Consider the following 24,923-nt stretch of genomic DNA (forward strand, 5'->3'; position numbering starts at 1 on the left):
AGATGTGGTTCCATGGGCTTCAGTGGATAGGTAAATAATTACCTATCCACTGAAGTAGATAGGTAGTGGCCTGAACAAAAGTCACAAGTCATAGTGACCAATATCACTATTCTCACTGAGATCCCAAGCCTCACTTGACTTCAGTAATTGACTGTTCTCGGTGCTCTGCTCTGAATAAACTACTCAGAGTAACCCAAAATGTGTTTGATTTCTTGCAGAAAGTAGGTATCAAGCACAAGTAGATAGATTATTAAGAGCACAAGGTGCTCCTAAGTACTGGGTCAAACATGCACAAGTGTAAACCTAGAGTGAGTACTATGAAACTTTTCAGCAAAACATATAAGTGACTTAAGTCTCTGGATTGATCCAGACAATCAGAACGCTCTGCATTGCGGGGGGAAGATTACAGCACACAGCCGTTGATCTTGAAATAAACAACCTCAGTTCCTCCCCACGGAATCTTTAGATAAGTAGATTGCTTGTGCTTTACTTTCACGACCACTGCACACTCCATGGTGGGGTACTGGCTTCCCTAAGGTTGCCAAACTGTTAAGTCAATTCTTAAATCCTGCAATTCTTAAATCCTGTCTGCCTGAGGTGCGATGCTCGGTGTGTCCTTTCCCTGGACCACCACCACATCCTAGGGACCGAGAACTGCACCTTCACACTTTTGAGACCACTGTGGTAGACATCACAGGAGCTATTATCCTAACAGGCACCAGGGATAAAGTCCCGTTAAGGCTGTTAAGGCCTTTTTACTTGTGCCACCACTTGAGGAGCTCACCTGGAAGTAACTCCCCAATGAATTTTGAATCATTCATCCAGGCCTACCACAGGTTTGCTGTATGTAGATCCTGCCCCAAGTTGATGATATGCGATAACGGGTCCAGCTTGGTGGCTGGTGAAGCACGCCTATTGTAGGTCTGGCACCACCCACTTGTTCAGACTGCCCTGAATCAATGGCAGTGATACTGGCAATTTTACCACCCATAACACTGTGACCCGGGTGTTCTACGAGAGGATGGTAGGGACAGTGAAACGCTGTCTAAGGAAAAAACTCTAAACTACCAGAAAATAGATCTCCATGAACTCCAAACCGTTGTCACAGAAATTAATTCCAGAGTCAATAACCGACCACTGACTTACCTCTCTGACGATAACTCACAACACGAGCCTGTTAGTCCATCTCACCTGATGTATGGAGGATCTGTCACCCCTATTGCCTCCCTCACTGATGAAGAACGTAGAGATCCTTCAAACGTTGGGGAAAATGGTTTACCTCGAAGTTATAAACACCTGTCACAGGTAATCAGTCGGTCGAATGAATTTTGGACAAGGAAGAATTAACTGCTCTGCGTGAGTATCGCATTGGGGCTACCAAGCCCTATAACCGAATTCACTTACAACCATAGTGATGTTGTTCTAATGGGCAGCAACAACCGCACGTTCAGAGTGGCTTATAGCTTGTAATGTTTGTGTTCACCCACACAGCCAGGGTACCTTGACGACAGTAAAAGTAAAGTGCAAAGGTACCTCTAGCCTCAAGACATTATAAAAGTTAGTACCACTGGAGTTGGCTGGAGAAGAAGTCGCCAAGAGACCTCCAATACTGGAAGTCCATCCTGTACGTACTGCTGCACAGGAGTGCACAGTAAAATTAAAACAATATTTAAAAAATTCTGAAAAGGAGTAATGAAGTGTTCGGCTAGTCCTAAACAGTGGGTTCCGATCCATGTTTCTTTTCCCTGGAATTATGTGGGAAATTTCCCACACAATATTTATTTATAGTTATTATATTTTACCTAACTAAATATACATCAGGAAAATATAGTTTCTGTTGCTGTGTAGAACCATCAAAACAAAATTAAAGTTAAGTTTATCTTCAATAGGAAGAAATGTAAATAACTCCTCCACTCATTGTGGAGAAAATGTGACCGCCACGTCACAAACATGTAGAGTACAGAGCGTATTTGTGTCTATACATAAATATTTAATTCATAGAAGCTGGTTACGGTTTTCAGCATAAGTTAACAAAATAAATAAAAGCTGAAATCATTTTAAAGAAAGTAAAATTTAAATACCTCTCCTCTGGGATTGTGATAAAATATATATGGGCAAGAGCGCTCCTTGACTGAAAAAGGAGACTCGCCATATTACACTTAACCCAAACGGAACACACTCTAAGGGAGTACCTAAGTAACAGAAGACAGTGAATCACTGTGCGGGGTGAGGTCTCAGATTGGCGACACGTGACCAGTGGGGTCCCGCAGGGTTCAGTCCTTGGACCCATACTGTTTCTTATATATGTCAATGATCTCCCAGATGGTATAGAATCATTCCTCTCATTGTTTGCTGATGTTGCAAAAATTATGAGGAGGATTAAGACGGTGGAAGACAGTATGAGACTACAAGATGACCTAAACAGACTGCATGAATGGTCCAACAAATGGCTACTAAAGTTCAACCCGAGTAAATGTAAGGTAATGAAACTAGGCCGTGGAAACAGGAGGCCAGACACAGGATACAGAATGGGAGATGAAGTCCTTCATAAAACGGACAGAGAGAGAGAGAGAAGGATCTAGGAGTTGATATCACACCAATCCTGTCTCCTGAAGCCCATATCAAAAGAATAACATCTGCTGCGTATGCGAGGCTGGCTAACACCAGAACTGCCTTCAGGAACCTGTGTAAGGAATCATTCAGAACCTTGTATACCACATATGTAAGACCAGTCCTGGAGTATGCGGCCCCAGCATGGATCTCGTACCTTGTCAAGCACAAGGCGAAGCTTGAAAAAGTTCAGAGATATGCCACTAGGCTAGTCCCAGAACTAAGAGGCATGAGTTACGAGGAAAGGCTGAGAGAAATGCACCTCACAACATTAGAAGACAGAAGAGTAAGGTGAGACATGATCACAACCTACAAAATTCTCAGAGGATTGACAAGGTAGATAAAGATAAACTGTTTAACACAAGTGGTACGCGAACAAGGTGACACAGGTGGAAACTGGGTGCCCAAATGAGCCACAGGGACGTTAAAAAAAACTTTTTCAGTGTCAGAGTAGTTAACAGATGGAATTCATTAGGCAGTGATGTGGTGGAGGCTGACTCCATACAGAGTTTTAAACGTAGATAGGATAGAGCCCAGTAGGCTCAGGAATCTGTACACCAGTTGATTGACAGTTGAGAGGCGGGACCATAGAGCCAAAGCTCAAACACCAAAAGCACAATTAGGTGAGTACACTTGATGCAGGGCTGGAATTTTGAAGAGTATTAATAATCACTTTCATGCCCACGGCACGTGGATACACGACGGGTTTATTTCTATCGCTTGTGTGGTCGCGTCGTACATTTACGGTCCGTTTTAAAATAATTGTAAAAAATCCAGCTTAAATCCGATTTACTTGGGGTTTGTTTCAAACTGCGCACCATGAAATTGCCGTTATATTGATGGGAATAAACAGGCTCCCAACTATGCGCATGTATTGGCAGACAAATAAACCATGGCATGCAAGATTCTTCAACATGTTTATGACGAGCAGACGGTTTCAACACACAGGCCAGTTTTTTCATACGTTCAACAACAATGCGGTGCCAGTGAACAATACAGAAAAATTGATCAAAGTGAGACCAGTGATGAACTACCTGAAACACCGGTTTCAAGAAGTGAATAGCCCAGTAAAAGAGTTGTGTTTGGATGAAGGGACAATGGCATGGCGAGGCCGGTTGTCGTTCAAAGTGTACAATCCAAACAAACCAGACAAATATGGCGTGAAATTATATATGCTAGCCGAATCAACATCTGGCTACATTTATGGATTTGAAGTGTATTGTGGCATTGGTCAAACCATCATGGAAACAGTAACTGGTTTGATGCGGCCATTATTGAACAAAGGGCACCATCTCTATATGGATAACTTTTACAACTCAGTTACCCTTACAGAGAAGTTGCGAGAAGTGGGGGTGTACACGTGTGGAACAATTAGACTCGTACGTGGCGCCCCAAAAGACCTGCAACATATAGCGAAGACTAAGATTGATGTGGATACCACAGTCTACCGCCGCAAGGACAACACCTTCATTCTGCTGTGGAAAGACAAGCGAGTTGTCTCTATGATTACCAACCTCCACAATGCAGACATAAATAGAGTTCAAAAACGCAAACGAGTTCGTAGGCCAGATGGAACAACAAGATTACAGCAGGTTGTGGTGAACAAACCACAGGCAATTGTTGACTACAATAAGTTCATGAAGGGTGTTGACCACTTTGATCAAATGGTAAAGTATTACCATTTCGCCAGGAAATATCACAAGTGTACAAAGAAAATAACCTTTTATTTCCTGCAAATGGCTTTGCAAAACGCTTATGCATTGTACAAGGCCCACACAGATGACCGAAAGAAACTAACTCTGCTCCAGTTTCATGAGGTTGCTATTTGGTCTTTATTGAAATTTGACAAGGCAGAGTGGCCTGCAACAACTACACCATCTCCACATATAGTTCATGCTCCAGACATAAATGATGACATTGGTCCTGTGTATCCTGCTGCTACCCCGTCAACACCTGGCCCGTCGGGTGTTAGGCGCCCTCTCTTCACGTCGACACTTCGTGCTGAAGCCGACCATGAATCTGATGAAGATATTTCTGCTGCTACACTGTTGTTTGAAGACAATGGTGAGAGCGACGATTCAGACTGTAGTGTACTACCAACACAGAGACAACAGGGACATGTTGTTTTATCAGAGACTCGCCTGAACTACAAATTGAAGCATGAACATGTAAAACTACCCAAACGTCGCAGGTGTTGTGTGTGTTCAAAGTCGGGTATTAGGAAGGAAACTGGTATAGCATGCAAGACATGCGATGTTCCACTTTGTGTCATACCGTGTTACACCACTTATCACAGGAAAAGGGTGTATTGGGTGGACAAGAAGTAACCACCCGCACCAGCTTCACTCCACCTACGAACATCTGTTGAGCAACTTCAGGAATCGATACCTGAAGGAGGTGGAGTGGAGAGAAAATGCTCAACTTATTTTTCTACAATCGTCTTTCCTTTGGTAAGTACACATAATTGTCCTAGGTTGTTGTAGTATTGTAGTCTATTTTCTTAGGATTATTTTGATACCTATCTTGAGATGTCTTGAGATTATCTTGAGATGATTTCAGGGCTTTAGTGTCCCCGCGGCCCGGTCCTCGACCAGGCCTCCACCCCCAGGAAGCAGCCCGTGACAGCTGACTAACACCCAGGTACCTATTTTACTGCTAGGTAACAGGGGCATTCAGAGTGAAAGAAACTTTGCCCATTTGTTTCTGCCTCGTGCGGGAATCGAACCCGCGCCACAGAATTACGAGTCCTGCGCGCTATCCACCAGGCTACGAGGCCCCTAAATGACAACTGTAGCACGAAAACTAAAGTAAGTATACACGAAACACCAGAAACTTTTTTTGCGGGTGTGAGTTTGAGTGTCCAGAGTGGGTTCCGGGTGTGTGTGTTCGGCCGTCTCTACAGGTGTGACTTCCCAATAATTGTATTTGATAGGTATATGTCTGTGTAGGGAACTTTATTCCAAACACTAAACAAAAAAAAAACGGTGTGAAACAAGTATAAACTTGAAAAACATGAACAAAGTAAAAACTTTACGCTCACGGGTTCAAACACGCGTAAGATTTTATTCGCCGCAAATTTATTTGACGCTCTGTTGACCAATTCTACCCATGTTCTTATAGAACTTTCTATTGCGAACACATTGATAGAAAAATGAAATACGTAGCTTGAGAAATAATGTCAGGACAGTGAAATAAGTATAAACTTTCAGAGCGCTGTATCACAACAGTGTCGTCGCAGCTGAAATCACGGCTAACACTTCGGCCACTTCCCACACCTGTGCGGGTCACCCCATACAATAATTATACATTCATAGGCATATGTCTGGGTGGGGAATTTTATTGCGAGTTCAGTGATATCAAAATCAACGCTGTAGGATCACTGTGGAGCTGACAACAAACGAAAGAGTATGAACATATGCCCGAAACGCTTTGCGTAATAGTGGCTTTAGGCATTGTATGTACTAGCTCTTCCTATAAGTCAAACAATCCTTGTAAATATTTATTGTATGTATGTACCTTACCTAAATAAAATTGTATTGTATTGTATTGTAACATTTACTTCCTGTTTGGGTGTCACGGCGAGTCATCTTCGTGTTTATTTGTTTCGTGGTGGGATAGCAAATGCTTTGGTGACATTTTATGCATATGATCTTGTAGAGAATTTTATTGCCAACACATTGATACCAAAATGAAATACGTAGCTCGAGAATTGATGTTAGGAGCGTGAAAAGATTATACACTTTTTTTGTGTTTACGCTTGAGCGCCCAAAATCCCGTGCACACAATGGCTTTTTTTTCTCAAGTGCCGCGCGCGCGTAAGTGATGTGACCACAGTTGATTGACAGTTGAGAGGCGGTACCAAAGAGCCAAAGCACAAACCCCGCAAGACCTATTAAGTGAGTACACTTGATGCAGGGCTGGAGTTTTGAAGAGTATTCAGGTTCCTATGGTACACTCAGCTGATTGACTTCTTCTACAATAATAAGCCTTGTTCCATTTCTGATATAGTTATAGGGAGTGGCCCTTCTTAGTTTACCAGCCTGATATGGTTATGTGGCATGATCAACCAGCACTGATGGGTAAGTATTCGCGATAATAAATCACCCTATTTCGTGATTTAATAATTCAATAAATTTTGTATGCATTAATGCAATGTATATTGTAGGCAGGCTGGCGTCCAGACTGAGAGCAAGACCGTATAGCAAAGCAACGCCTTAAATCCAAAATCTTAACTTAATTAACAGATTTTTTTAAGATTAGTTATTTATGGTTTTATATATAATGCCCCCCCCCCCCCAAGTGTGAAAGGAATCAGTTGTGCAGACTGAGTCAGTCCACTACTTTTAATAAAATAAACTTATAATGTAATTAAATATATAATTAACCAAAATTTAATAATTTATCATATAAAATTAAACTTATTAAATATTGCTCTCAAATGTAAATTCCCACAGTCCTTCCTTGGTGTCCATGGGAAGAGGTGGGTCTGACTAAAGTGTCCACGGGAAGAGGTGGGTCTGACTAAAGGTGTCCATGGGAAGAGGTGGGTCTGACTAAAGGTGTCCACGGGAAGAGGTGGGTCTGACTAAAGGTGTCCATGGGAAGAGGTGGGTCTCACTAAAGGTGTCCATGGGAAGAGGTGGGTCTGACTAAAGGTGTCCATGGGAAGAGGTGGGTCTGACTAAAGGTGTCCATGGGAAGAGGTGGGTCTGACTAAAGTGACCATGGGAAGAGGTGGGTCTGACTAAAGTGTCCATGGGAAGAGGTGGGTCTGACTAAAGGTGTCCACGGGAAGAGGTGGGTCTGACTAAAGGTGTCCATGGGAAGAGGTGGGTCTGACTAAAGTGTCCATGGGAAGAGGTGGGTCTGACTAAAGGTGTCCACGGGAAGAGGTGGGTCTGACTAAAGGTGTCCACGGGAAGAGGTGGGTCTGACTAATGGTGTCCATGGGAAGAGGTGGGTCTGACTAAAGGTGCCCATGGGAAGAGGTGGGTCTGACTAAAGTGTCCATGGGAAGAGGTGGGTCTGACTAAAGTGTCCATGGGAAGAGGTGGGTCTGACTAAAGTGTCCATGGGAAGAGGTGGGTCTGACTAAAGTGTCCATGGGAAGAGGTGGGTCTGACTAAAGGTGTCCATGGGAAGAGGTGGGTCTGACTAAAGGTGACCATGGGAAGAGGTGGGTCTGACTAAAGGTGTCCATGGGAAGAGGTGGGTCTGACTAAAGGTGACCATGGGAAGAGGTGGGTCTGACTAAAGGTGTCCATGGGAAGAGGTGGGTCTGACTAAAGGTGTCCATGGGAAGAGGTGGGTCTGACTAAAGGTGTCCATGGGAAGAGGTGGGTCTGTCTAAAGTGTCCATGGGAAGAGGTGGGTCTGACTAAAGTGTCCATGGGAAGAGGTGGGTCTGACTAAAGTGTCCACGGGAAGAGGTGGGTCTGACTAAAGTGTCCATGGGAAGAGGTGGGTCTGACTAAAGTTTCCACGGGAAGAGGTGGGTGTTATGACCACGCATACACCAGTATGATCATACTGAGATTGGTGTAGGAGTGTGCTCAAACTATACAGTGATATCTTGGTTGATAGCCTCGTATCACGAATATTGTGTATATGATGTAATCTCATGTTACCATATATTAATCTTATTTAATGTATTGTCAATGTATGACATACATTTCCCAGTCTATATTAATTCTGTATCAAAGATGTATGCCATGTAATTGTGGAAATATATATATATATATATATATATATATATATATATATATATATATATATATATATATATATATGTATATATATATATATATATATATATATATATATATATACATATATATATATATATATATATATATATATATATATATATATATATATATATATATATATATATATGCATATATATATATATATATATATATATATATATATATATATGAGAAGTGCGTTCTGGCTACTAGGTACGACATATATATATATATATATATATATATATATATATATATATATATATATATATATATATATATATATATATATATATATATATATATATATATATATATATATATATATATATATATATATATGTCGTACCTAGTAGCCAGAACGCACTTCTCAGCCTACTATGCAAGGCCCGATTTGCCTAATAAGCCAAGTTTTCCTGAATTAATATATTTTCTCTAATTTTTTTCTTATGAAATGATAAAGCTACCCATTTCATTATGTATGAGGTCAATTTTTTTTTATTGGAGTTAAAATTAACGTAGTTATATGACCAAACCTAACCAACCCTACCTAACCTAACCTAACCTATCTTTTTAGGTTAGGTTAGGTTAGGTTAGGTAGCCGAAAAAGTTAGGTTAGGTTAGGTTAGGTAGGTTAGGTTGTCGAAAAACAATTAATTCATGAAAACTTGGCTTATTAGGCAAATCGGGCCTTGCATAGTAGGCAGAGAAATGCGTTCTGGCTACTAGGTACGACATATATATATATATATATATATATATATATATATATATATATATATATATATATATATATATATATATATATATATATAAATATATATATATATATATATATATATATATATATATATATATATATATATATATATATATATATATATATATATTTGTATATTTTGGTAGCAGTCTTTCCTGTTGACATATATTATCAAATATGACCGAAATGTAAGATTAATAATTCTAACACGAATTTTCTCGATCTTTCGTACGTTTCTTTTCACTGTTGGTGGTAATTCAAAAATCAATTCTCCAAAATTCATTTTTATTTCTAGGCTGACGCGACACTTGAGCGCGTTTCGTAAAACTTATTACATTTTCAAAGACTTTAGTTTACACATACACAACTGAATAGAACTTACACATCTTTGATTTGTTTATATCTACATTTGAGTGAGGTGGTATTAATAGGGTATTAAATTCCTAAACACAAGACAGAACACGAAACAATGGGTATTGAATGGAAGTGATTGTAGAAAGCCTATTTTTCCATATTTCTTGATGCTTCTATATTGGAGCGGAGTCTTGAGGTGAGTAGAATATAGTTGTGCATTAATTGGCTGTTGATTGCTGGTGTTGACTTCTTGATGTGTAGTGCCTCGCAGACGTCAAGCCGCCTGCTATCGCTGTATCTATCGATGATTTCTGTGTTGTTTACTAGGATTTCTCTGGCGATAGTTTGGTTGTGGGAAGAGATTATATGTTCCTTAATGGAGCCCTGTTGCTTATGCATCGTTAAACGCCTAGAAAGAGATGTTGTTGTCTTGCCTATATACTGTTTTTTTTGGAGCTTACAGTCCCCAAGAGGGCATTTGAAGGCATCGACGACGTTGGTCTCTTTTAAAACGTTCTGCTTTGTGTCTGGAGAGTTTTTCATTAGTAGGCTGGCCGTTTTTCTGGTTTTATAGTAAATCGTCAGTTGTATCCTCTGATTTTTGTCTGTAGGGATAACGTTTCTATTAAGAATATTTTTCAGGACCCTTTCCTCCGTTTTATGAGCTGTGGAAAAGAAGTTCCTGTAAAATAGTCTAATAGGGGGTATAGGTGTTGTGTTAGTTGTCTCTTCAGAGGTTGCATGGCATTTCACTTTCCTTCTTATGATGTCTTCGACGAAACCATTGGAGAAGCCGTTGTTGACTAGAACCTGCCTTACCCTACAGAGTTCTTCGTCGACTTGCTTCCATTCTGAGCTGTGGCTGAGAGCACGGTCGACATAAGCGTTAACAACACTCCTCTTGTACCTGTCTGGGCAGTCGCTGTTGGCATTTAGGCACATTCCTATGTTCGTTTCCTTAGTGTAGACTGCAGTGTGGAAACCTCCGCTCTTTTCCATGACTGTTACATCTAGAAAGGGCAGCTTCCCATCCTTTTCCATCTCGTAAGTGAAACGCAGCACGGAACTCTGCTCAAATGCCTCCTTCAGCTGCTGCAGATGTCTGACATCAGGTACCTGTGTAAAAATGTCGTCAACATACCTGCAGTATATGGCCGGTTTCAAGTTCATGTCGACTAAGACTTTTTGCTCGATGGTACCCATGTAGAAGTTTGCAAACAGGACACCTAGGGGAGAACCCATGGCGACCCCATCTACTTGCTTATACATGTGCCCATCCGGGCTCAGGAAGGGTGCCTCTTTAGTACAAGCTTGGAGTAGTTTCCTTAGAATATTTTCTGGTATGTCAAGAGGAGTACAGGCCGGATCACGATACACTCTGTCGGCTATCATCCCGATTGTCTCATCCACAGGTACGTTGGTAAACAGTGATTCTACGAAAAAACCCAGTATATAGGCAAGACAACAACATCTCTTTCTAGGCGTTTAACGATGCATAAGCAACAGGGCTCCATTAAGGAACATATAATCTCTTCCCACAACCAAACCATCGCCAGAGAAATCCTAGTAAACAACACAGAAATCATCGATAGATACAGCGATAGCAGGCGGCTTGACGTCTGCGAGGCACTACACATCAAGAAGTCAACACCAGCAATCAACAGCCAATTAATGCACAACTATATTCTACCCACCTCAAGACTCCGCTCCAATATAGAAGCATCAAGAAATATGGACCAATAGGCTTTCTACAATCACTTCCATTCAATACCCATTGTTTCGTGTTCTGTCTTGTGTTTAGGAATTTAATACCCTATTAATACCACCTCACCCCATCCACCTCACTCAAATGTAGATATAAACAAATCGAAGATGTGTAACTTCTATTCAGTTGTGTATGTGTAAAGTAAAGTCTTTGAAAATGTAATAAGTTTTGCGAAACGCGCTCAAGTGTCGCGTCAGACTAGAAATAAAAATGAATTTTGGAGAATTGATTTTTGAATTACCACCAACAGTGAAAAGAAACGTACGAAAGATCGAGAAAATTCGTGTTAGAATTATTAATCTTACTTTTTCGGTCATATTTAATATATATATATATATATATATATATATATATATATATATATATATATATATATATATATATATATATATATATATATATATATATATATATATATATATATTAGATGTCTAGTTATAGCAGTAGCCTAATATCCTAGATTTAAAAAACATCCTTGTATGATTATTGTAAGTAATGCTACATCAATGCTATCTAGGTAACATTATGTGGACCATGTTAGAGAGTGTATACATTTAGTTTCCATATGTATTCATCACATGTATATTGAAAAGATTCCATATGAGTGTTGTACCTTGCATTACTCATTTGTCTTAATATTATATGAAATTATGGCACTGTGAACTGTTTTCCACTTAGACAATCTTATGATACACATGTTGTATATATTAAATATATTTATTATCTTTGTATGCATTTGTATAGCCGTTGGTAATGTCTTTGAATCCTCCCTAACCCCCCCCCCCCCCGCCCTCCCCTCTCCCCCAGTAAAGTACCGACTCTGCCAGTGTTGCCATCTCGTATCCGTGTGATTTCTTTGTGTACTTATTTACTATTTCAGATAATTTCTTTAATGTATCGAATTACTATTATATATCATTATGTAAGGTTGTTCCTTAAAGTCTTAAGTTGTTGTATAGCGAATTAGAAGTTCCTGAATGAGTTTATATTGTAAATGCGTTAGTGAGATTTGAAAGTTGAAGGTCCGTTGACTTATTAGAGTTGGTAAGAGTGTCGCCTCTCGGCAAAAGTGCCTCAAGACGTCACTGTTCTTTGGTCTTTTCAGATGAGGGGACGTGTTAGGTTTTTGTCTGTGATTTGTGACCTCATATTGGGGTATTGTGCCTGCTAGATGTTAATCATGTAACTGTATGTATGTATATGGATCATTTTCTACTGTTGTCCATTATGTATACAAGGTGGTAGGTGATTATTATGTGTCTTAGTGAGGTGATATATTTTGAGGAACTTGTGAAATGCCAAGGTGATGTATGTCATAGTATTCCTCATACCTCGTGTGTAATTGGTTGACACACCACCATCCTTGTTGGTATTAGATGCATATAGGCACTAGTTGTTGGAAATTTCCAACACTAATACAACACTGTTGTATTATTATTAATTATTACTAAATCTACTAATCACTGTAGTAACTAAAATTAACCAACCGTAGAGTTCACATGTACTAATAATTGTATCTATACAATAATGCTAGAATTCTTACGTCACCAGACGCCAGTATTGCGTCAGATTCCACCATAATAAACACATCTATATCCAGTGTGTCAGAGAATTGAGTTTGATTCTCTAAAAACAACGGTATTCTGTGTGGTAATTATTTACCGATAACCTGACTCCCAAATAATGCCAAATAGAGCGTTTCTAGTTACAACTGTTACCTGGTAATAAATTTAACGTCACGCGTGAATGCCAGGGAGAGAATTACATTCATCTCCATTGCTAGTTTACCATCGTAAAACGAGCAAATAATAATATTTCACTCCTCTGAATAATAAACCCGTCATTATCCAAGCATTTCAGTCGCAACTGCGAGAAATGATATTATTCGTAGTAAATAATTTGTGTAGCAAATGCGAGACGCGGAGGCGGGCAGAGGAGACGCCATTACTGGAGAAGACGCCACCGAGAGCGTGTGGAAGAGAAAAGTCGCCACTGTGAGGTGTGAAGAATTGTTGCAGAATATAGCAACTTAGCTGGTGTCAGTGTCACAGGATACATCGTGTTGAATCGTCAACGAGAATTAACTTGACGTTCAGCCTGGAACCTGTTAATTTGTTCCATGTAGCCCAACGTGACCGGCCAGAGAAGCGCGTCAACATCTAGGCTAGGCTCGACACCACGTGTCCGTTATTACGACGCCAGAACCTAGGACGCGAGCTTCAGCAAGCCTCAACTTACACAGTGCCCTATTAGCTAAGTACCTTTATTCCCTTTTGATGCATCATTATGGATAGGTTATAGCTGGGTAGCTTGCCGTCACGCCGAGCGACTAAAATAAAACACAGGTTATTATCTGTTTCCACTCTCCATTTTAATTTCTTGAACATCGATATTTAGCAGCCTAACATGTTGCTACTGAATATATTTTGATTTACAGCTTGTGTGTGAAGAATTCCCCGAGCTGTCATTTCCCGTGTTAATCATCTCCCAGTGTTCCATGATGAGTTCAGGAGATTCCGAGGATGATTCATGACTGATGTCTTGGAAAACGTCTTCAAGCTAAGACCCTTTTCCATATTCCATTAATTACATTATCTGTAGTGTATTATTACTACGGATCACTGTTTTCTGGATTAACACGTGTTTATTATAATCATTAATTTCTGATGTTCATAATCTATGTTTTTATTGGTGACAAATTTATTGATTCAATAATTGGTCATAGGATTAGGTTATTGCATAATGAACTGGTGCACGAACCACACTAGTTCCTAGACATATATGAAGTTCTAGTAATACCCCCCAATGTAGGTGTTTGAGGCTTTGATTCAGTTAAATTATATACAGCCCATTAATTATATAAGTGATTATATTCTCTAGTATTTATCCATAGTTACTGGTTCCTCTAGGAACTTTCTAATGATCACATTTTATTAGTTTCCCACTTTACTATAAAAGCGGGTGGTCCTTCGTAATTAATGTCATTACATTAATATTTTAATAAATAGAGCCAAGCCCCAAATGTCCCACATTATGGTCCTTCGAACCGGATAAACATAAATTATAATTATAAATACTAATTAGTAATAACTAATCCTTGTGTGATGTAGTCTAGACTAACCATTTTATTAATTGTGTCTACCAACAGCGTAACATAGGTTAGCCTAAGTCACACCAATTCATTGCTACTTTCACCTTATGTATAAGGTAGCACTCGTGGGACACAGTTAATTGCCCACAAAACTTAGGCCTACACTTCATACTGAAGTAAGAATCTTTAGGTCACCAGGAGCAACAGCTCATAACTTATTAATTAATCACTAACACCAATTATGTGTTAACCACTTGGGCTATACAAATATTTCAATATATGACTGTCAGCAGACCGTCCATTATAGCCTGAATCCATGTTATAATTACTGATTCACTCAAGTCAGTGGATCATTAACATTTTAGGATCCAGTATACTAATATAAATTGCTCATCCCATACTAATTAATCATTACTAACCCTGATAACATTTTATTCAACAATTAGGAGTACATTCAGGAGTTAGATATTATTTACGGCAGTAGAATACTTGCCAAACACAATTAATTCTTTTGTGTTCATTTAATTTCTTATTCACATAATTCTACCAGTGTATATATTATATAAACTATAAAATCCAAAAACCCAAAAATACAGCACAATTATTTGCACATTACTGCACCACAATATAATCTTTGCCAACCTTTATTAGGTAGCAATTTAGGCTGTGATTGTGCTGAATTTGGCACAAGCATAGACTAAATAAATTTGTAGTTTCTTAAGTAGAAATTCACACAACTAGGCTTGAGCTAGTTAGTGATATATATATTATTCATTTTTGTGCTGACCCTATCACGGGTGGGATTAACCATTTATCGTGTAATTATATTTTATTGCATATTTTATGTACATCTTTGAGTGTTACTGTAAGTTCACTACCCATCCAAGGCTGATTTTGAAGAGCTAAGCTGAGGAACACCTGTAGTGAGACCAAGGTACCACTCAAATCTTAGTTGCTTATTATTAGGTAGGTAGCTAACCTTTAAATGAGGTAAATTACAATCAGCCTCAAGAAAATACCAGGCTGTCAATAATTATACCTGCTCTACATCAAGGAGCAGACACCATAGCTGTACAAGTAGCTATATAAGCCCTATCAGGCTCAATTTACCACAAGAATGAATCCTCTAGAAAGGAATGCAAGATTCTTGACAAGTCTTCAAATTCAGCTAGGAAAACTGCTTATCAGATGTGACAACTGTGTAGAAACTGACCCAGGTGACGTCTACAGACTAGCAAGTTCCATAAGGAACGCTAACCAAAAATATGATTATATAAAGACTAATCGAGTCTCACAGGAATTTACTCCAGGTCGGTCATACTGTCTCAGACCACTTACGTCTGACAGAATCTGATCTTGACAACTATGAACGTAGCGTTCAAAACAGGTTAGACCAATATAAGAAGGTGCTTGCGAGACAAGATATTCCCGAGTGGATAGAACAGATCATTAATAGACCTACACCCGAGCCAGCACTCAGCTCAGATGAAATACTTGAGCTACCTCAAAATGAGGAGAATCCTCTAATCAATACTGATCACTACACAGGATCAACAACTGAAGTTCAACCTTCATTTTCTAACATCTCATCTAATACAACTTCACGTGATGATTTGTTTACAGAGTCTAATCAATTTTCAGACAGCTCTTCTCAATGTTCCCTGGATTCTATAAGTTCAATACATGAGGCTACTGAATTAACTAGCTTATCACAAGAACCCAGAGAAACAAGTGAAGCTGCAGATGAAACAAGTGAAGCTGCAATAATCAGTGGATCTGAACCAGAAAATGATAAAGCTAATGCTGCAGCAGCAGCCGAAGCTGTAATTAAAGCTGATGCTAAGCAAGAAGCCTTAAACAACACAAGTAATGGTCACAATTGCTCACAACAGCCTTCTAAAGTAAGTGTTAACAATGAGAAGACTATTATAAACCTTGTACACCAATTATTAGATTTATCTTCACCAGAACAATCAGTTGACTCTTTACAAGCCTTTAGTTTCCAGCTTCAGTCACTGTTAAATTCCTTCAGTAAAGAGGTGGATCACCCAACTACTGAGTGGATGACTAAAATTATCATCCAAAGAAAATTGTCTGGTGACACACTTAATAAGTTATATGTATACCAGAATGGTAATACCCTGTCAATGCAGGATATATTTACAGGTTTGCGCAATATGAGTAATCATACAGCAGACCAGGCACTTAATGCTAAATCTGAATGCACCAAAACTGTACCCACATCAGTTTCCTTACCTGAAACTCCTAAAGTGACACTGTCACTAGGTAATAAAGGTACTAATAATCAATGTAATAACAATGAGTCAAACACTGATTCATCAGTAAGGCCCAAGAGCCCCACAAGTGCTCCTAAGAGACCTAATAGTACAAAGAGCACTCCTAATAACTCCACAGGTGCTCCGAAGAGACCTAATAGTCCAAAGAGCACTCCCAAGAGCCTAGTAACGGCTCCCCAGAGTACACCAAGTACTCACAAGAGAATAAATAACAAGCAAATGCAAGCAACAAAACCATCACAACCTGCAGGTACTGTTTTACCTAAACCGGTAACCCCTAAACGAGCTGTAGGATGGGGAATGTGCTTGTTTTGCAATCAAAAACATTCTCTGTACAAATGTACTAATTACCCTAATAGAGACACAAGAGTCAGACGACTCAAACAGTTACACAAATGTACTAGGTGTCTCAAATCACATAATGTTAATAGCGGTGAAACCCTACTGAACACCTGCAATAGGTGTAGAAGGGGCAAGCATCATGCTGCACTGTGCAAATTAGTTAGGACAAATTATGTCAATCCTATAATTGGAGGTAGAGAATCTACATCAGTACAGTGCTGCAAGGTGCGAGATGTGTACAGCGTAACTTCACAAGCATCTCAAGTGGATGCTGCTTTGCCTACTGCCCAACTTCAAGTAAATAACAGAGGAGCCAAGATCACCACTCGTGGACTATTTGATCAAGGTTCCCAGAGAACTTTCATTACTCAGAAAGCAGCAGAGGCACTTAATTTACAACCAATCAGACAGGTAAAATTAAACTTGTCAGGGTTTATGATAAATCGAGGAACCCATGAATACTCAGTAGTTCAACCGCTTGTACGACTAGGTAGTCATGCCAAGGCTGTCCAAGCTATTGTTGCAGATCAAATACCTTTAGACTTAAATATTAAGGGTCTGGGGTACACAGCCCACTTCCTGCAGGAACGTGAAATTAATTTGGCTGACAACAAGTTAACGTCTGACCGCCTTAACAATGTAGATGTACTAGTAGGAGCCGACTACTATTACCAGTTCATAACTGGACATGTTAAACGATTGGGAATGAATATGCTCCAATCTGCAGGTGGCTACTTACTTACAGGTAAAGTTCTGAATGTGAACAAGCCTAAGCCTGCCAACAATAATAAATTAGTCAGCAGTAAATCAATTCTCCAGCCGCAAGCTAAAAGGAGAAACACAGCTGAGTAATAAACTCAGATTGAATGTAGTGCAATTAGTACTCGCCGAGATGTTTCATAGCTCTCAGTAGGAAACCAGTGGTCCATACTCAAACAAGTACAAGTCACAGCGACCAAGCCATTGAATCCACTGCAGACCTGGAATTATTCTCGACAAGTAGTAATTGACCACACTCAGTCTTCCTAGGTAAATTATAATGTTAGGCTAGAGAGTCTAGTACTCCCTAGGTAATTAATAATGTTAGGCTAGAGAATCTAGCACACAATGCCACTGGCATTTCCTGAATTTAGTAATACTATGAAGTCATCAAGCAACTTCTATAATTATATATTCACAAGGACCACTGGTCCACAATACTTGCGCTTGAGGTTTGCCAAGAAAACCTTCTTAATACAATGTTTTCTGCACTAAGAGTTAGTGATAAATACTTGCATCAATTTTGTTTGAGTTTTTTTTTTCGTTTCTGCTTAATTATTGTAGAAGCGCAGCACGAACAAACTTGCAAACTTACCAATACGTAAGTGAATCTACAGAGAACTAATAACCCGTGAAACGTTTAGGTTGGGAAAATGTTACAAACGATCTTGAATAGGATTAATCGCAGCAGTTATTTTATTTCCAGCAATCTTAGGTTTCCCTTTGTTTAATGCATTATCGTTAAACATCAGCATTGTTAATTAACATGCTTTATGAGCTTAATATAGCTCACTTTAGAATTAACGTAACAATTGAGTGCTTACTGTTCCCCATGCGAATACGAGCTCAATATTGCTCGCCATGACAATTGAACGCTTTGATGTTCCCCATGCCACGAGCACGGCTCGCTATGATAATTGAAAGATGCAATACTCTACCTCGTTAATTCGAGCTCACTGTAGCTCACACTGTTGACATGTTTAATGAGCTCAATATAGCTCCCCATATTAACGAGCTCACTGTAGCTCACCCTGTCAACACTGTTGACGAGTTCAATATAACTCACCCTGTTAACTCTGTTAACGAGCACTGTAGCTCACCCTGTCAACACTGTTGACGAGTTCAATATAACTCACCCTGTTAACTCTGTTAACGAGCTCACTGCAGCTCACCCTGTCAACACTGTTGACGATTTCAATATAACGCACCCTGTTAACTCTGTTAAAGAGCTCACTGCAGCTCACCCTGTTGACGAGTTCAATATAACTCACCCTGTTAACTCTGTTAACGAGCTCACTGTAGCTCACCCTGTCAACACTGTTGACGAGTTCAATATAACTCACCTTGTTAACATGCTTACCGAGCTCAATATAGCTCCCCATGTTAACGAGCTCACTGTAGCTCACCCTGTCAACACTGTTGACGAGTTCAATATAACTCAATCTGTTAATGAGCTCAATACAGCTCCCAATGTTAATTCAAGTACATTTTTGCTCACAATTAGCTTAGTCCCTTACTTAGGTAGGTTAGAAATTTAAACCATTTATTTAGGTAGGTTTAGGGACTTTAGTTAGTGTCAACTGAGTACTAGCCTAATCTGTACTCACCATTAATTACAGTTGACTATACTTATAGAGACTGATTTAATAAACTCAATTTCATGTAAAGGTGATTTCGTATTAACAAGTTTACAGTGACAAGCCTATGAGCTGCAATTTAATTAGCTCATAAGTCAGAATGACTTGGCTACTAATCTCACTGTCGACTCAGAATTTTCCTTGATTTAATGAACAAATCTTTTCAGTTCTCTAATTTTCCACTATCTTAGCTAGTTAGCAAATTAGTTGTACCATCAGTCAGAATGACTACTGCACGGCAGTGCACATTAAATTCAATTTCCTCATTTAATTTTGGCATGATCATGATGCTGCGTGATGTTATTGTCTAGTAACTCAATAGTTACAAGTCACAGCGACCCTAGACAGTGACCTTACTGTAGTGTCATAGTCTCCTTGATCTTAAATGACCCAATAATACTTTACTGTATAATAATGTAGAATACAACTTAAACAATAGTGTTATCAGTTCTTAGGAACTTTTTCTGAGTTTACCTACGATTCAGCAGCTACGTAATACACCATTACATGTCACTGTGACCCTAGTTGTTGAGTTTATTGCGAGCTTTAGAGAGTTCCTGATTACCGATAACTTAATCATTTAATGTTTTAATATTTAATACATGTTTCCACTAGAGCAGTTGTTTAACAATGCGAACGGAAACTACAAGCCTATTATAGCTCTGACCAAGGGCAAATAACTTCTCATCCAATTTACGTAATCTTAATGATACTGTGGTGTGATGTCAAGTAACAAAACAGTTACAAGTCACCATGACCCAAGACATTCTCATCACCGTAGATTCTCAGTTATTTGAATTGTGTGATTTAAATTCTTAATTGTTGTATAGGCTATAAATAACATTATTTATCTAGAGTATTTGAGAGTTTACAGACTTTGAGACTTAGTAACATACACATTACATGTCATAGCGACACCAGTCACAGAGTTTATTGTAAGCTTTCTTAGTTATCAGCTTTAGGTAATTCATAACAACATGTTCCATTTAACATGAAATCTGCAAGACTTAAGTTTCTTGTATGTCCTTGACAAATACGGGACATTCGTTAAGTGTGTACTAACATACTAACATACTAATATTAATACCAACTTCGGGATGGGTGTGTCAATACTCCACATTACACTGCGACCCGATAAATCTCCCCCCGGAGTTATGTTGGAAATTTCCAACACTGTTGTATTATTATTAATTATTACTAAATCTACTAATCACTGTAGTAACTAAAATTAACCAACCATAGAGTTCACATGTACTAATAATTGTATCTGTACAATAATGCTAGAATTCTTACGTCACCAGACGCCAGTATTGCGTCAGATTCCACCATAATAAACACATCTATATCCCGTGTGTCAGAGAATTGAGTTTGATTCTCTAAAAACAACGGTGTTCTGTGTGGTAATTATTTACCGATAACCTGACCCCCAAATAATGCCAAATAGAGCGTTTCTAGTTACAACTGTTACCTGGTAATAAATTTAACGTCACGCGTGAATGCCAGGTAGAGAATTACATTCATCTCCATTGCTCGTTTACCATCTTAAAACGAGCAAATAATAATATTTCACTCCTCTGAATAATAAACCCGTCATTATCCAAGCATTTCAGTCGCAACTGCGAGAAATGATATTATTCGTAGTAAATAATTTGTGTAGCAAATGCGAGACGCGGAGGTGGGCAGAGGAGACGCCATTACTGCAGAAGACGCCACCGAGAGCGTGTGGAAGAGGAAAGTCGCCACTGTGAGGTGTGAAGAATTGTTGCAGAATATAGCAACTTAGCTGGTGTCAGTGTCACAGGATACATCGTGTTGAATCGTCAACGAGAATTAACTTGACGTTCAGCCTGCAACCTGTTAATTTGTTCCGTGTAGTCCAACGTGACCGGCCAGAGAAGCGCGTCAACATCTAGGCTAGGCTCGACACCATGTGTCCGTTATTACGATGCCAGAACCTAGGACGCGAGCTTCGGCAAGCCTCAACTTACACAGTGCCCTATTAGCTAAGTACCTTTATTCCCTTTTGATGCATCATTATGGATAGGTTATAGCTGGGTAGCTTGCCGTCACGCCGAGCGACTAAAATAAAACACAGGTTATTATCTGTTTCCACTCTCCATTTTAATTTCTTGAACATCGATATTTAGCAGCCTAACATGTTGCAACTGAATATATTTTGATTTACAGCTTGTGTGTGAAGAATTCCCCGAGCTGTCATTTCCCGTGTTAATCATCTCCCAGTGTTCCATGATGAGTTCAGGAGATTCCGAGGATGATTCATGACCGATGTCTTGGAAAACGTCTTCAAGCTAAGACCCTTTTCCGTATTCCATTAATTACATTATCTGTAGTGTATTATTACTACGGATCACTGTTTTCTGGATTAACACGTGTTTATTATAATCATTAATTTCTGATGTTCATAATCTATGTTTTTATTGGTGACAAATTTATTGATTCAATAATTGGTCATAGGATTAGGTTATTGCATAATGAACTGGTGCAAGAACCACACTAGTTCCTAGACATATATGAAGTTCTAGTAATACCACCCCCCCCCCAATGTAGGTGTTTGAGGCTTTGATTCAGTTAAATTATATACAGCCCATTAATTATATAAGTGATTATATTCTCTAGTATTTATCCATAGTTACTGGTTCCTCTAGGAATTTTCTAATGATCACATTTTATTAGTTTCCCTCTTTACTATAAAAGCGGGTGGTCCTTCGTAATTAATTTCATTACATTAATATTTAAATAAATAGAGTCAAGCCCCAAATGTCCCACACTAGTGTTCCACTGCGCTAGGCAAAGTTCCTGGTGTCAGCTAGTGTTGATTGATGCAGTTTATAGACCTGTATTTGATGTATCATGCCCAGTTGTTGAGAAGCTGGATATGTGTGTGAAATTAGTAGTGTGCTGTTATGGAAGGTTATTAATGCTAGTAAACTGGAATATTTGTTGCTAGCTTTTTACTCCCCTAGAACCTAGAGTGATATGTGGCCAGGCTATGTGTTCCAGTGATGCTGAAGGTTACTACCTTAAAATAGGTATATGGAGGTTATATCTCCCCGACCATGACATAGAGATTATTAAAGGTGGGCGCCTTGTCCGTGATCATCAAAAAGGTAACTCCTGTTGTTTGAGGTTCTTTATGAAGCAACTCCTGTGTTTCCAGGACAATTATTGTTGTAATCCTAGTGTTGAGGATTAACAATTATATATGACACAGTAGAACTGATCCATGATTATTTTCTAGCTTTTTGTGCCTATTTGAAGTGAATGTTACGGTATCATTTCCTTGAAGACGCTTTGATGACTTGTGTTTCTGCATTATGATTCAGCTTGCAGTCCTATGTGAACCCAGTTATTTCTGCACTTGCAACACTGCACGACAGAGGTAAACGTTACATTTTTGTTGCAGGGCCATATGCTAATTAGTATATTCTTATTGTGGTATAATATTTTTTTTTCTGAAAGTGTCTAAATAATTAATTATTATGGAGCAATTAGTAAAATAAATTTTGCAAAATCCATCAGTAGATAGGATTAAGACCTTGACAAAATCCGTGTTGATTTGTATGGGAAAAACCTTAAGAGTTAGAAGTGGCACCCAGAATGACTAAAGCTAAGATACTGAGAAATAGTTTTTTCTGCATCTAGTAGAAGATGGCTTGTTAAGTGATGAGGTATTAGAAAAATACCCTGATGAGTTTGAGAGTACTGCCAGACTAAGAAGGCAGGAGTTAGAACTTCAACTAAAGCAAGTTGAGTTTGAAAGGTTTAAGTGTGTAGAAGAAACTAAACAAAGAGAAGAAGAAACTAAACAAAGAGAAGAGGAAACTAAGCAGAGTTAGAGACAGTTAGAATTAAACAGCAGATGGCTGAGGCGCAGATTAGGCTTAAGGAGAAAAAGTTAGAAGCTGCAGCCGCTGCCAGTAGTAAGGGTTCTAAGGGAAGTTCTCGTATAAGTAGTCACAGTAGTAGACGTTACTTCCCTAAAGGGTTTGAATTACCCAAATTTAATGAGAAGGACCCTGAATTGTTTTTCTTACACTTTTCCAAGCTAGCTACTAGTTTAAAATGGCCAGAAGATTCTTGGGTGACCATTATGCAAGATCAGTTGTGCGGGAAGGCAAAAGAGATTTTCGCTTCGCTCCCATTCGAAGACAGCTTTCATTAATCCACAGTAAAAAAGAGGATCTTGCAAGCGTATGAACTAAATGCAGAAGCATTTAGACAAAAGTTTAAAGGTCTCAAGCATGCACCTGATCAGACAGTTACACATTTTGCTCGAGTAAGAGTCAATTTTTGACTGGTGGTTAAACCGAAAAAATATTCATGATTTGTTGCCACTTATGCAGCTCATCTTATTTGAAGAACTTTCGTCTTGTTTGCCTGTAAAGTTGACCATGGCACTAGCCACAGGTAGACGTTCTTACAAAGATGTTTATGAGTTAGCTTTGTTGGCAGATGAACATGAGTCGATTTATAAGATACCGTATAACAATTTTTACATGGCACCTAAAACATTCACTTCTAGGCAGGTAAATCCTGAAAGGTCAAGGAATAGTCATTATCATGCAAAATCTGTTCTTACAGCCAGGGCAGACCAAGCATCTGTTAGATCTAAGGGTACTGTTAACCTAAGTAAAGCTACATCAGTTTCGACAAGTTCGACTGATGTGAAACAATGTAATTATTGTCACAAGAAAGGTCATGTTGTTCGTCATTGTTTCAGGTTACATCCGGAATTACGACCAAATGCCTTGGTGGTGAGTAAAAGTAGGCAAGGTCATAATTCTGAGACATTTTGTAAGCGTAAGCCACAGTGGCTTGCTGATTTTGACCCTTACATGATTCATGCAAAAATGGTTGGAGTTGTAGACAACTGGATTCCTGTAGTTATGTTTAAAGACACTGGTGCATCGTTAACTTTGATTACTTTCAGTATGTTGTCCAAGGTCAAGAAGATTGACCTGGACAAAGTAATTCTTATACAGGGTATAGTTGAGGTAGTGCAACGTGTTCCCCTCATGCAAGTTTACATTAAATCCCCTTATACTCCTGGACTATGTACTGTAGGTGTTTGTGATACCTTACCTATTCCTGGTGTCGATATAATTCTTGGAAATGACTTTGCCGGCATTATGTTAAACAGCCATCTTCCCAATTTGTTCAATAACCCAGGTAGAGTTCTCTCAGAAACGAGTGAGATTGCTCCTAAAGTGTGTCCAGCATGAACAGTCACCAGATCTCAAGTCATCAAGTCCCTGAGTGATGTTCCAATCCTGCAACCGGAGGGATGGCTGGAAAACCTTCAACGTTAGAACCGGAAATTAACTTGGTTGACACTTTTATTTCTAGATTGGATGAAGTTAGTGCAGTTGAGGGAGTTGTGCCAAGTTAGGAAGTTGTACCTCCTGTTACTACCTCTTCCCCTAAGTTTGATATAAAATTCCACACCTTAACCCAACTTCAACAGAGTGATCATAGTTTAAATGCCTGTTTTTCTGTAGCTGTTAAGGAAGAGGATGCTTTGACAGATGGTGTTGGATACT

The 24,923-nt window shown here is 39.0% G+C and overlaps 1 protein-coding gene across 1 annotated transcript; it reads left to right on the plus strand.

Annotated features, from left to right (window-relative positions):
* The first annotated feature begins 2 nt into the window (after positions 1–2).
* On the plus strand, positions 3–23,219 carry LOC138354112 (piggyBac transposable element-derived protein 4-like). Its single transcript, XM_069307975.1, has 5 exons — positions 3–30; positions 1,109–1,305; positions 3,492–4,277; positions 22,331–22,490; positions 23,026–23,219. Exons 1-5 carry the CDS (start codon positions 3–5, stop codon positions 23,217–23,219), a joined length of 1,365 nt encoding a protein of 454 aa, XP_069164076.1.
* Positions 23,220–24,923: the final 1,704 nt, after the last annotated feature.

This window comes from Procambarus clarkii, chromosome 61 (assembly GCF_040958095.1).
Source record: "Procambarus clarkii isolate CNS0578487 chromosome 61, FALCON_Pclarkii_2.0, whole genome shotgun sequence".
NCBI classification, from domain to species: Eukaryota; Metazoa; Arthropoda; class Malacostraca; order Decapoda; family Cambaridae; genus Procambarus; species Procambarus clarkii.